The sequence below is a fragment of the Cervus canadensis genome, chromosome 7 (assembly GCF_019320065.1).
Source record: "Cervus canadensis isolate Bull #8, Minnesota chromosome 7, ASM1932006v1, whole genome shotgun sequence".
Taxonomy (NCBI): Eukaryota; Metazoa; Chordata; class Mammalia; order Artiodactyla; family Cervidae; genus Cervus; species Cervus canadensis.
Window position 1 is genome coordinate 13,389,714 of NC_057392.1, and position 15,020 is coordinate 13,404,733.

The 15,020-nt window shown below is 40.8% G+C and overlaps 1 protein-coding gene across 2 annotated transcripts in view; it reads right to left on the reverse strand.

The window, feature by feature from the left end:
• Positions 1-14,290, reverse strand: part of LOC122445318 (inhibitor of carbonic anhydrase-like) — a 43,338-nt gene extending 29,048 nt beyond the window's left edge. For both annotated transcript variants that reach the window (XM_043474377.1, XM_043474375.1), the window contains exons 1-3: positions 14,148-14,290; positions 2,775-2,947; positions 35-143 (exon numbers count right to left, since the gene is read on the reverse strand). In XM_043474377.1, coding sequence (XP_043330312.1) covers positions 35-143; positions 2,775-2,947; positions 14,148-14,187 — 322 coding nt within the window. In that variant the 5' untranslated portion in view covers positions 14,188-14,290. The remainder of the gene's footprint in view (positions 1-34; positions 144-2,774; positions 2,948-14,147) is intronic.
• Positions 14,291-15,020: the final 730 nt, after the last annotated feature.

The following is a 15,020-nucleotide window of genomic DNA, read 5'->3' on the forward strand; positions in this document are numbered from 1 at the left end:
AGGACAGAGACCCGGGTCCCCACGGGAGACGCACCATCTTTTGACCCATAGAACTCTGCCACGACAGGCTTCAGGTTGTAGGGCCTCAGGCCTGCCTCATAGACCAAACCACCATCCACCATCACAGCATCTGCTTCGTGTGCCTGAAAGAAGAAAGGCCAGGCATGAATGAAGCCCCTCAGCTCCAAGAAAGACTCACTTAATCCTCCGCCAGGGTCACTTGTATGCCCTGGGATATTTGCACAGCTCACACCTCTTCCACCTCCCTCATGTTGGCTCAAAAACCTTTCCCCAACCATGCTTTTAAAACTACCACCTCCCAAATGCTGGAAACACTGTTTTTCTCCTGAGCCCTTAGCAACCATCTGACAAACCTTCTTCATTTATTGTTTGTCCTCCCCTTTGGAATGCAAGCTCCACCAAGGTGGGGATGTTAGTGTTCTGTTGTTTTATCTTAACAAAGCCCAGCACCTATTACTGATAGGAGTACAACAAATATTGTTGGATAAGTGAATGAATCAGAATATTTCCATCCATGTTGCCGTTGTTCAGTCACCAAGTCGTGTCCGACTCTGTGATCCCATGGACTGCAGCATTCCAGGCCTCCCTGCACCTCACTGTATCCCAGAGTTTGCCCAAGTTCATGTCCACTAAATAGGTGATGCTGTCCAGCCATGTCATCCTCTGTCGCCCTCTTCTCCATTTCCATCTGGCATTTCCATCCATAAGAGTCATGTTTTACACTCTTAAGTCTGGATTGCCTCTTCAAGAATCTGTCAAGGATTCCCTCCTTCCTGAGAAAAGCAGTAACCTCATACCCTCTTCTCAAAAATCAGGTTAGACCATTTCCCTAGCCCTTATGGAAATCTTTTTTCTTCAACTGGAGGGCATGGCAACCCACTCCAGTATTCTTGCCTGGAGAATCTCCGTGGACAGAGGAGCCTGGTGGGCTGCAGTCCATGGGGTCACAAAGAGTCAGACACGACTGAGCAACTAAGCATAGCACAGCATACAAATGTGTAATTTATAATGAGAATTTCAGAAAATAAATAAAAGCTTGTGTGTATCTTTATGACCCTTACAGGATCTTTCCAAATTTTTTCCAGAAGTGATGTATAAATTATAATTTATAATTTATAATGTATAATTAGCAATGCATGCTAATTTCATGTAAAACTATCAGCAAGAAATGCTATCTTTTAAGAAATAATACTACATTAAAAAATATAAACTGTTACTTTAAGGATGCTTTTATTTGCATTTCTTTGATTATTAAAAAGGATGAAGAATTTTCCTTCCTTGTTTATATCATCATTAGTTGTAATTTCTGTGAGTAGCTTGTTTATAGCTTGTTATTCTTAAGCATTTCTTATAAATTTAAATGACATCTTTATATAGCTTTTAGATCACATTGCTTTGTTATAGCTGATGTGAATATACTTTTCTGTAGGCTTAGGGCTTTAATTTTTTTTTTTGTCAGAGACTTAAAACTTTTACATTTCCAAATTTGTCTACTTTTCTGATTTATCTTGTTACATCTAGCTACATTAGTCAAATTGAGTCAAGCTAGGAGTTTATTTTGGTAAATGTATTAAAAATCTCAGTCGATTTTATTTCTAAATAGCTATCCAATTGTCTGATTAAACAATCCTTTCTCAGTCTTTTGTTTGGAAAATTTGCCTTGTCACACAGTGTCTAAATCTATGTGGATCTAACCATTAAGTCTGGAACCCAATGTCATAGTGCTGGACATTCATAGTTTGCATCTATATCATATCATGTGGATAATTAGCTACTTTTAGAAAGCTGGAAATACGTCTAAATCTTGTTCTCTTCCAGGACCTTGTTCTTTGCAATACTGTTATTAAATACGTTCTAGTTTCAGACAGGCCTCAGCTACTCCCCTGCTCATTTTAATTTTCATAATACTATTTTATATTCTCATCCACACTTAAGAATTGCAAAGTTATTTTATTGACTTAAAAAAATTTTAATATAATTTTGATAAAATTATATTAAATTTATGAATCAACTTTGGGAGAATATGCAAATATATAAAGTTTAGTCTTCCTATCTGGGAATACAGCATATGTTTTAATTTATTAATAATATTGTTCATTTGTCTCAGGTTTTTGTATTATATTTACAGTAATCTTGCAGATCTCTCATACAATTTTTTCCCTGAAACATTTTTCTATGTATCATCTTACATGTAAATAAGATCATAATTTGGGGTTCTTTTTCCCCAACTAGTGACCACTGACAGTTAAAATGACATTAAATTGTGATATATTAATCTTTTACCAAAGTACTTTTTTCATTAATAATTATAGTAGTATTTCTCTTGATTTCATTATGCTTTATAGGCATGTAAGCATCTGAAAATATTGACATTTTGTTTGTTTCTATCATTTTATATCATTGCATTACTAAGAAATTCCAAAAACAGTATTAAGTAATAACAGTGACACTAAAACTTCTTGTTTATTTATGACTATTTATACATTTCTCTTTCAGTATAAATCTGGCTGTGCTTTACTATGGGCATTCTCACTGAATCTTATCTATCAGTTGTTTAAATATTATTAATATTGCTGTTTTCACTATTAATGAATGTTGAGCATCTATATTTTCATCTACACACAGTCCCTGTACTTTCAAGTCTAGTTCATTTGGGGAGAAAATTGTTCTAGAGCAATAAACTATAGCAAGTACAGAAAAAGAACTAGAAAGTATGGATTTCCCCCCACTCTTCTTAGACAGTAGTGACTTACCGCGATGGCCCTGATGCAATCAAGGTAAGAGGTTCTCTTCACACAGGTGACATGAGGACCATCCACTGAGAGGACTTTTTTCATATTGTCTTGGAAACTATAGCACTTACTAGCCTCAAGATTCGAGACAGTGCACCATCTCACAGTTTTCTCAGGGACAGCCAGACACAGCCCTAGGGAAGAGAGGCCAGGTGTGTAAGGGAGCCATAGAACTCACCATTCTCTGCTGGACGGAGAGGTTGAAGACAAGGTCAAGGGTTGCCTGAGAGGAGTAGACACAAATTGGACTGGCTATGTGGTAGGTCCCATTCCTCTGACTGTACCTTTCCCGTTGGGGGAAAAAAGCCAAAAGCACCCCCCAAAAGTTAAATATAGAATTACTATATCACCCACTCATACTTTTGGGTATAAGTATATACCCAAATGGAGAAGGAAATGGCAACCCACTCCAGTGTTCTTGCCTGGAGAATCCCAAGGACAGGGGAGCCTGGTGGGCTGCCATCTATGGGGTCGCACAGAGTTGGACACAACTGAAGCCACTTAGCAGCAGCAGCAGCAGCATATACCCAAAAGGATTGAAAACAGGCATTCAAACACTCCTGAGAAATCTGTATGCAGGTCAAGAAGCAACAGTTAGAACTGGAGATGGAAAAACAGACTGGTTCCAAGTTGGGAAAGGAGTACATCAAGGCTATATATTGTCACCCTGCTTATTTAACTCATATGCAGAGTAGACCATGCGAAATGTTGGGCTGGATGAAACACAAGCTGGAATCAAGATTGCCAGAAGAATTAACAATAACCTCAGATTTGCAGATGATACCACCCTTATGGCAGAAAGTGAAGAGGAACTGAAGAGCCTCTTGATAAAAGTAAAAGAGAGTGAAAAAGTTGGCTTAAAACTCAACATTCAGAAAACAAAGATCCTGGTGTCTGATCCCATCATCTCATGGCAAATAGATGGGAAAACAATGGAAACAGTGAGAGACTATTTTCTTGGGCTCCAAAATCATTGCAGATGGTGACTGCAGCCATGAAATTAAAAGACGCTTGCTCCTTGGGAGAAAAGCTATGACAAACCTGGATAGCATATCAAAAAGCACAGACATTACTTTGCTGACAAAGGTCCGTCTAGACAAACGTATGGTTTTTCCAGTAGTCATATATGGATGTGAGAGTTGGACCATAAAGAAAGCTGAGCACTGAAGAACTGATGTTTTGAACTGTGGTGTTGGAGAAGACTTTTGAGAGTCCCTTGGACTGCAAGGAGATCAAACGAGTCCATCCTAAAGGAAATCAGTCCTGAATATTCATTGGAAGGGCAGATGCTGAAACTGAAACTCCAATCCTTTGGCCACCTGACGTGAAGAACTGACTCATATGAAAAGACCCTGATCCTGTGATAGACTGAAGGCAGGAAGAGAAGGGGATGATAGAGGATGAGATGGTTGGATGGCATCACCAACTTGATGGACATGAGTTTGAGCAAGCTCCAGGAGTTGGTGATGGGGGAAGCCTGGAGTGCTGCAGGCCATGGGGTCTCAAAGAGTCAGACACGACTGAGGGACTGAACTGAACTGACTCAAATACATATACACAAATATTCACAGCAGCACTTTTTGCAATGGTCAAAAAAGGTGGGAACAACCCAAATGTACAGCAAGGAATGACTTGATAAGCAATATATAGTATATCCATACAATAGAATGTAATCTACCATAAAAAGAATAAAGCAATGCTACAGCATTGATAAATCTCAAAAATAATATATTAAATGAAAGAAGTCAGACACAAGTGGCTATACATTATATCATTCCATTTATATGAAATATCCTGAATAAGTAAATCTATCAAGATGCAAACTGGTGGTGGCCAGGGGCTGGGGGAGGAGGATGACTACAGGATAGTCATGCTGGAACCGGATAGAGGTGGTATCTGTATAACCTTGTGAATACTGAATACTACTCAATCTATACCTTCATTTAATCACTAAATATTTGCTTATTTATTTGGTTGCACCAAGTCTTGGTTACGGCACACGGGATCTCTAGTTGCTGCATGCAAACTCTCAGTTGTGGCATGTGAGATATAGTTCCCTGACCAGGGATTGAACCTGGACTCCCTGCATTGAAAGTGCAGAATCTTAGCCCCTGACCCACCAGGGAAGTCCCTGAATTGCATACTTTTAAATGACTAATTTTATGTTAGTGAATTTCACCTCAAAAAAGAAAAAAATCTTATGGAAGGGAAGTTGGAACCTGAATCTTTGTCTTGACATTGGATACTTCAGCCTTCCATAGTAGTAACTGCTGGGGCATTAAAATCAGTGTCAGTTCATTTCACTAGCCCTTTAAACTGTTGTAATTAGTGTTGACAGTATTATGAAAGCAAAATGCTGTTTACAAATTTGCAATATTTGGGCAATATGTCAACTTAGTTGAAATCCAGATGAAAGTAACAGTAGTCACAGCTACCAGTTTTTGAGGAGGCCCTGTGTGTCAGGCAGTGGGCCACACTCACAACCCTTCTCGAGCTGCTGGAACTGTCTTGCCAGTTAAATACTGATGTTCCCATTTTGTAGATGAGTTTAAGCAAGCAAACAAAAAAACCTATCAGAGGCTAGAAACGAAGCCAACCCTTGAAACCCCCAGGTCTGTTTGACTCCAAAACCTGTAATTGCTCTTTAACTGCCTATAAGTAGGAAATACAAAAATAAATGGGGCAAGAGATATAAAATTTCACTCAGAAAAATCTATACCAAAGACAGGAAGTGACAAATGGAGTGCTTCAGCTTCGTTTGAACAGGCCCATTTGATAGCAGCCACCCAGGGTAGGAGAGCCAGTGAGAGAGTGGAGCTGCTGGGCCATGTGCCCTTATGCAGAATAGAAGTGTGCAATGTTATAACTCACGTTGCATTTTGAGCCTTTCAAAGCATGTTTACTCTGCTTGCCAATGCATATTCTTAAAACATTCTGCTCTTGTAAATGACTGGTAACCATGGAGACAATACAACTCTATAAATGAAAATAGCTTTATAAGTAGATTAAGTTACACAAAGAGCTACTGTATACAATTGCAGTTTTTTCCTTTTTCAAAAGTATACACTTACTGTGAAAGCTTCTACAGAAGGTCTGTATTTTCCATCACTTTTGCTTATGTTCAAATGACTAAACCTGCAGCTTTTGCACTACTGATGTTTTTAAATTATTTTTTTATTGAATGAAAGAGTCAGTGCTTTACAATTTTCCAAAGTATCACACAGCTGATTTCATACAATCCTATAATAACCTTTTTTCCCCCTCTCCTACTTCTATATTACCCCTCACTCCTTCCCTCTCCCCAGTGATAGCCATAGTTCATTCAGTGTGAATATAAAATAGGGTGAATGATATTTGCATCGTTAGGGAAAAGCTAAAACCTTGACAAAATCATGGTACTAAAACAGGGAACTAAGCGAAACAAAGAAAACACAAAACAAAAAAAATTAAACCAGATAGACTTCTGTTTCCACCTGTGAGAGATAACTGATATGGGACTTGCCCTAGCACTTTAAACAACTGAAAAAAAGATTAAAAAAAAAAAAAAAACCCTGGGGAAAAACATATGAAAAAAGAATGTTTTAAAACACTGGGCAACAGGAAGTTTGCAACTATGATCCTTGAGAGAAGGGAAACAAATAAAGTAAGCCCTGAAATCACTCTAGCTCTCTTCCTGGACAAAATGACCAGACGGCAGGGCAGAGGAGGAAACAGTCTGATGGTCATTTTAAGCTGAGGAGACAGAGATGGTAGTTTGGCAAGGCAGAGGCAAGTAAGAATGTACAGCATAGGGTACCAAAGAGCAGGGAGTGCAAAAAGAAAGTAGAAAGAGAGAGAAATAGAGATCCAGAATTTTCACACCCTGGAGATTCTGGCTAATTATCAATCTGATCATTGTGGAGGCCAGGCAAGGACAGCTGCTAGGGAAAGAAAATTTAATGGGGACCTTAAACCAAACATTTCACAGAGTTCAAACGGGGTTAAGAATCATTTGAGTTCACACCATTCAGAGTGGATAAAATCTTATTGAGTAAATAGTGCATTTTTGAAAGATTCCAGAAGTAAGCTAAACTAGATCTAGAAAGAAAAGTAATCTAGACATAGCCTAAGCATCTTGAAAACTAATCTTGAAAATATTAGTATTTTCAAGATTAGTAAAATATTAGCTGATCTGAAGACATTATGAGTGCCTGCCAGAAAAAAGGTTGACACCCCTTAAATTAAAAACAAACCCAGTATCAGTAAGGTAAAATTCACCACATCTAGCAACCAATAAAATTAGTACACATGTGAAGGTGCAGGAAAATGTAAGCCATAACCAGGAGGAAAATCAGCCAATAGGATCAGACCCAGAAGTAAAAAAGAGATGAGGAAATTAACAGAAAATAACTTTAAAACAGCTATTTCAAATGTTGAAAGTATGCTCAGAGATTTTTTAAAAAGCATGGACATCAGTGCTGCCAGGGGAGGTGGCACTTCCTTTCTGCTCTCACACTAGTTGTGGAGTCACCACATGCGCGCTAAGCATGAAGAATGATGCCGGCAAGTTTGTGGACCTGTACTGCCCATGGAAATGCTCCACCAGCAACTGTATCATCAGCACCAAGGACCATCCAGATGAACCTGGCCAAGGCTGACAAAATGACAGGCAGGTTCAAAGGCCAGTTTAAAACTGAGGCTCTCTGTGGGGCCATTCACAGGATGGGAGAGTCAAATGACCAGTCAAGCCTTGTGGTATTGTGTAAAAGAACTCCTGACTGGAGAGGATCATGGATATGTGAAATAGTTTTCATAAATAGTGACCACTTCAGAAAAGAAAAACTTGAGCATAATGAGGATACTAATGTAAGATGTAAAGAGCCAAAAAGAATTGCTAGAGATAGAATATCTGAAATGAAAATTCCATCTGGTGGGATTAACAGATACTACAGAAGAAAAAAGATGATCTGGAAGACATTATTAGAAACTATCCAAAATGAAGCAGAGAAAAAAAAGATCAAAAAACAAATGACCTGAGCCTCAGTGATTTATCATATAGTATCAAGTGATCTAACATACGTGTAACTGGAGTCCAGGATAAAAAAGGAGGGAAGGGGCAAGAAAAAATATGGGAAGAAATATTCAGTCAGAATATTTCCTAATATTATGAAATCTACAAAATCACAGTTCTGAAGCAACTAGACAAAAGGGGCAAAATTAGGTACAGAAGAACAAAGACAATAAATATCTCCCTTTTTGTCAGAAACCACACAAGTTAAAGACGATAGAATGATATCACTAGAGTGCTAAAAGAAAAATAACTTACTAACCAAGATACTACAACCAATGAAAATAACTTTAAGAATTGAAGGCAAAAACAAACTTTTCCAAGCAAACAAATGTTGAGAGAATTTGGGTTCAGTAAACTTGCACTACAATGAATGTTAAAGGAAGTTCTAGACCCAGGTGGTTGCACTGATGAATTCGATCAAACACTTAAAACAGAAGTCTCATCAGTGCTACACAAACTATCTTATAAAGTAGAGGAGAAAGTAATACTCCTAGAAAATACTCCTTAGAAAAAATATCCATTTTCTAAACCCAACATTAACTTGATACCAAGTCCAAACAAAGACATTAAAGACAAAATAAACTACAGCCAAATATCCCCCATGAACACAGACACAAAAATCATTTACAAAACATTAACAAATCAAAAAATATTAACAAATCAAATCCAGCCAAAAATTTTTTGAGTACATGAATACACACACACACACACACACACACACACACACACAGACACACACACACACACACACATATTTATCCCTTACCCAGGAATGAAAAGTTAAAATAAGTGCAAAAATTAATCAGTATAGTTCACCATATTACAGAATAAAACAGAAAAATCCATATGATAATCTCAATAGAACAGAAAAGGTACTAGCCAATTAAAAATTCCAAAATAAGAATAGAAAGAAATGTCCTCAACCTGATAAAGAGCATCTACAAAAAAATCACACTTACTGTCATACATAATGGTGAAGGACTGAATGCTTTCCCTCTCAGGTCAGAAACAAGTCAAAGATAGACAGTCTCATCACTTCTAACATTGTAATAGAGGTCTTAATCATTTTAACAAAGCTCAAGAGAGAAACAAAAGCCACACAGATTGGAAAAGAAGATACAAAATTGTCTATATTCATAGATAACATGTTTCTCTACAAAGAAAACTTTAAGGAATAAATGAGTTTAGGAAGATCATCAGATTTGAGGTTAATATTCTAAAATCAACTGGATCTCTACCATGCTGAAAAGACAAAAACTACAAGAATGAAACTTTAAAAATACTACTTACAATGACCTATCTAGAGATAAGTTCAACAAATTATGAATAAGACCTGTACATGAAAACTACAAAATACTCCCAAGATAAATGAAAGAAGACCTAAATAAATAGATATAGAATGTTCATGGATTAGAAAACTCAATATTAAGATGTCAACTCACCTCAAAATAATCTATAAATGCTATCTCAATAAAACTCCAAACCTAATCTTGCTTTTTATAGAAATTGATAACCTGATTCAAAACTGTGTTTGGATATGCAAAATATCTATATGGCCAAACCAACACTGAAGTAGCACAATAGAGTCAGAGGATTTATACTATCTGATTTCAAGACTTATAAAGCTATAGTAACCAAAGCAACATGATCTTGTCATAAGGAGAGATTAAAGCTTAATGTAACAGAACAGTCTAGAAATTGACCCATATAGAGGCAATGGGTCTTCCCTGTAGCTCAAACAGTAAAGAATCTGCCTGCAATGCAGGAGACCCAGGTTTGTTCCTCGGGTCAGGAAGATCCTCTGGATAAGAGAACAGCAATCCGCTCCAGTATTCTTGCCTGGAGAATCCCATGGAAAGAGGAGCCAGGTGGACTATAGTCCATGGGATCGAAAAGAGTCAGACTCAACTGAGCAACTAAAACTACTACTATACTATAACACTACTACTACTATAGAGGCAGTAGATTTTCAACAAAGCTGTCAAGGTAATTCTGCGATGAAAGGATATTCTTTTCCAAAACAAGTCCTGGAAAAACCAGATATCCATACAAGAAACATGAATCACAACCCTTCCTTTACACCACACACAAAAATTAACTAAAAATGTATCATAAACCAAAATACAAAACCTGAAGCTATAAAACTAAAAATAAAGAGGAAAATACTGCAACTTGTGGGGCTAGCCAGTTATATTTTTAGAGATGACACAAAACATAATAACAAAAAATGAAAATTAGGTAAGTGAACCTGATCAAAATGGAAGACATTTGCTCTTCAGAAGAAATCATTTAGAAAATGGGAAACTAAGCCACAAATTTGGAGTAAATATTTATAATACATCTATCCCTGGTGGCTCAGACAGTAAAGAATCTACCTGCATGTTGAAGACCCAGGTTTGATCCCTGGGTGGGGAAGATACCCTGGAGAAGGAAATGGCTACCCACTCCAGTATTCTTGACTGGAGAATTCCACGACAGAGGAGCCTAGTGGGCTATAGTCCATGGGGTCACAAAGAGTTGGAAATGACTGAGTAATATGTAAATAAAGTGTAAGTAATACACTTTATCTGACCAAGGACTTGCATTTAGAAAATATAAAGGGCTTTTTAACTCAAGAAGTCAAATAATCCAGTTGAAAAATAGGGAAATATTTGTATAGATACTTTATAAAAGAAGATATACAAGTGGCCAATAAAAACATGAAAAAAATCTTCAGCATTATTACTTTTCAGAGAAATGCAATTTAAAACCATTGTGAGCTACCACATGTATCTATTAGAAAGGCTAACTGTGAAAATACTGACAACACCAAGTGTTAGCAGGATGTAGAGCAACTGAAATTCTCATATTGGTGGTAGGAATGTAAAATGGTACAACTACTCAAAAAAATTGACATTTTCTTAACAAGTTAAACATACACTTACCCTTATGACCCAGCAATGCTACTCTTCGATATTCACCCAAAAGAAATAAAAATATATGTCCACCCAAAGACCTGGATACTAATAGTCAAAGCAGTTTTAGTCATAATATCCCCAACCTGAAAAAGCTGACTTAAAGCTCAACATTCAGAAAACTAAGATTATGGCATCCAGTCCCATCTCTTCATGGCAAATAGATGGGGAAACAGTGGAAACAGTGGTTGACTTTATTTTGGGGGGCTCCAAAATCACTGCAGATGGTGACTGCAGCCATGAAATTAAAAGACGCTTAGTCCTTGGAAGGAAAGTTATGACCAACTTAGACAGCATATTAAAAAGTAGAGATATTACTTTGTCAACAAAAGTCCGTCTAGTCAAGGCTATGGTTTTTCCAGTAGTGATGTATAGATGTGAGAGTTGGACTATAAAGAAAGCTGAGCGCCAAAGAACTGATGCTTTTGAACTGTGGTGTTGGAGAAGACTCTTGAGAGTCCCTTGGGCTGCAAGGAGATCCAACCAGTCCATCCTAAAAGAGATTAGTCCTGGGTGTTCATTGGAAGGACTGATGTTGAAGCTGAAACTCCAATACTTTGGCCACCTGATGCAAAGAGCTAACTCATTTGCTGGGAAAGATTGAGGGCAGGAGGAGAAGGGGACGACAGAGGATGAGATGGTTGGATGACATCAGTGACTTAACGGACATGAGTTTGGGTAAACTCCAGGAGTTGGTGATGGACAGGGAGGCCTGGCATGCTGCAGTTCATGGGGTCACAAGGAGTCAGACATGACTGAGCGACTGAACTGAACTGAAGACAATCTAAACATCCACTAAGAAAGTAATGGAAAACAAACTGCAGTAAAGACACATCGTGAAATACTACTAAGCAGTAAAAAGGAGTGAACAACAATGTAGATGAATCTCTAAACAATTATGCTGAATGAAATTAGCCAGACACAAAAGACTAGGTACTATATAATTCCATTTATGTGAAATCTTAGAAAAGGAAAAACTTATCTAAAGTGGGAAAAAATGGGAATGACTAGGAAGGGATAGTGGACAGTTTGAGAGTGACGGAAATGTTCTGTGTTTTGATTGTGGTGGTAGTTATGTGGGTAGGCATATTTGTTGAAATTCATTGAACTGTATGTGTACATAAAGAAAGGCATTATCTTAAATGTAAGTAAAAGTTATTTTAAAAAGAAAGAGAGTGTATGTAAACAAGCTAAGGGTCAATGGAGTCAAATAGCCTAAACTACACCAGCCATCAATAACACTCCATCAGATCATGTGACAATTTCAAGAAGGGGTACTCAGAGCCCACCTCGAATATTTCAATCTGGTGGCCCATGCTCACTGTGCGGAGAAATCTCTTCCCCAGAAGAGCAAAAGATCGAGAAAGGCGGAAGCCGAGGTGGAGGGACAGGCTGTTCTGAGCCCCTGGTTCTTGGCTCTTACGTTTCCTAACCACCACCCCCTCTCCACTGACAATTTTAGTTTAACTAGTTTGGTCACATTCCTGTCATCTGCCACCTGAAGAATTTTTATTGGAAAAGAACACTGAGCTTTGAAGAAAGCCAGTCCCCAATTCCAGCCTTGCCGAGGGCCAAGAGGGATGAAATGTTGGGGTGGAGTGGGCCGAGGACAGAGGAGAGGCAGCTCTCGCCTCTGTTTAGTAAACACAGAGCTGACTGGGAGAGTGTCAGTGCCTGACACTGCCAGGCGAAGGGTGGAGAAGAACAAACAACCCAAGCACTGTTCAGGGAGAACGGGGAGAGACCAAGGGGCTGCACATAGATTTCCCGTGGCCATAGCTGGACCACAGCAGCAGCAACCCTGCCAGCCTTCCTCAGCCCCAGCAGAGCTCCCTCTGTGGCCCTAGATGGCAGCCACTGGCCAGGGAGGCCCAGAAAGCACTCCTTGCATACCCTGCCTTCTTCTGCCCAGCCCAGGTTACCCCTCCCCCCATGATAGATACGCTGCCCCAGAAATGACTTAAGACAACCTGAGACCTGACAGAACCAGGGCTGGACAGAACCCAGTCGTTCAGCCTGGGAGGGCTTCCACCTGCATGAGCTCAGTGACCTTGTACTGTTACCTTCCTTACAATTACCCAACCAAGAGCCGTGCCCGTATCCCAACACAGGAAGGGGCCCCCTTCATTTAAGGGCAGGATTTTTTCCCAGTGATAACGCATCTGTGCCGAGAGCTCTGCCCTTAGGCACATGACCTCACATCACGTGCACAGCAGCTGTGTTTGTTGTGAAAAAGTAATTTCTACTGAACTGAGGAGTAAATTAGCTCAGAGAGGGCAAGGGACCACTCAGAGTCACATGGCACTGAGTGGCGGGTGGATCTCATTCTAGGGTGGGTGTTTGTCCCCCATATTTGTCCACCTCTCTAGTGTATAGTAGGGATGCGAGGCATTGGACATTCAGTGCAGGAAATATCCTTCTGGTTAGACACTTGACAAGATTACCTCAGGGGCTTCAGCCCCTCCTATTAATAGTCTGTGAGTCCTGGGGGAAAAAGTCCGTTCTCTCCTCTGACCCCGTTTCCTCCACTCTAAATGGGATGAACAGCCTTCAGGCAAGGGGTCATGAACATTTTCCTTACTGGTCTACCTAGGCAATGACTAGCTTTGTGAGCCATACACTCTGCGGCAACTCCTCAACGCTGCCTTAAATCCTGAAAGCAGCTATTGTTGTTGTTATTGTTTCGACGCTGAATCAGGTCTGACTCTTTGCGACTCTATGGGCTGTAGCCTGCCAGGTCCCTCTGTCCATGGGATTTTCCCCGCAAGAATACTGGAGTGGGTTACCATTTCCTCCTCCAAGGGAATCTTCTCCACCCGGAAATCAAACCTGCGTATCCTGCACTGGCAGGAGAATTCTTTACCACTGAGCCACCTGGGAAGCCCAAAAGCAGCCGTGGATAGGACTTAACTGAATGAGCCTGATCCTGTTGCAGTGAGGTGTTCTTTATGGACGCTGACGTTTGAATTTCATTTAATTCTCATGTGTCAAAACTATTTTTCTTTTTGTTTTCTTCCACCCATGTGAAGATGTAAAACCCATTCTTAGCTCAGTCTGCTGTATATCAGGCGGCTGGCAGAATTTGGCCGGCTGGTCATAGGAGTTTGTGAACTGCTGTCCTAGGCTATAGGGTTTCTTCAAGGGCGACTGCCTGTCGGGTGTACTGATGCACCTCCGGGGGTGCAAGGCACTTTGCAGCCAGCCAGACTCTGGGCTACTTTGAAGCCGCCCTAGCCCAGGCAGTGTAGCGTCCCGCCGTGGCTGACCCTCTGCTGGTACCCGATCCCCATCCTAGGGGCCGCCCTCACCCAGCTTCCAGCGCGCACTCACCCAGGGCGGCAGCGCACAGCAGGGAGCAGACGAGCCTCATTCTCCTCGTCGGCGCGCGACACCTACCCGGCTCCCGGGGCCTCAACTAGCTTTACCTGCCCGCGAGGGGGCGGATCCGCCTCCTCCCAAAGGTTCGCTCTTCCGGCGGATCGCCCTCGCCACACCCCCATCCCTTGCGCCGGCATCTCAACAGCCGAGCCTCGGCTGCATCTCTGCCCAGCGCCGGGAGCTGCGAGGCGGGATCTCCGCTGGCCAGCGAGAGGTCCGCGGCAAGATGTACGAGCCGCAGCAACCCCGGAGACCGCTGGAGAGAGACACTGAGGCCCAAGGTGAGTGTGACAGCCTGGGCCCCAGGTTAGGAGCTAGATTGCGGGTTCCTTGACCTAGACATCACCTCTTGCGTGGCCCTCCCTTTCGGGACTGAGGAGCGGTAGACGAGGTGAAACCTGTGGATCCCTCCTCTAGGAAGGCATGTGCACACGTATGTACAACATTTTGAACACAATTTTCAGGGATCCTCAGACTCTTCCTCCACAGCGTCTCGGATGCCCACTCCGGGTCCCTCCCAGAAGTTCTCCAACCCCCAACCCCCATAAAATGGTCTCCTGCAACCCTGTGCTGAAGGCTGAGATCTGGTGAAGCGCAGGTTCAGACTGGGGCAGACTTCCTCCGGGAGTCTATGAGCTCTGCCTGGGGCAAGTCTTCCGAATTTAGAGAGAGTTTAAAAACTTTGTCTTGAATGTAATAAACATACATGAAACGTCACATGTCCCAAGTATACAACGATGAATTATCGCAAAGTGAGCACAAGCATATAACACAAGGAAAGGAACGTTAATAAGGTGGGAGGGGGGGCCTCCTCCAGTTACTTCC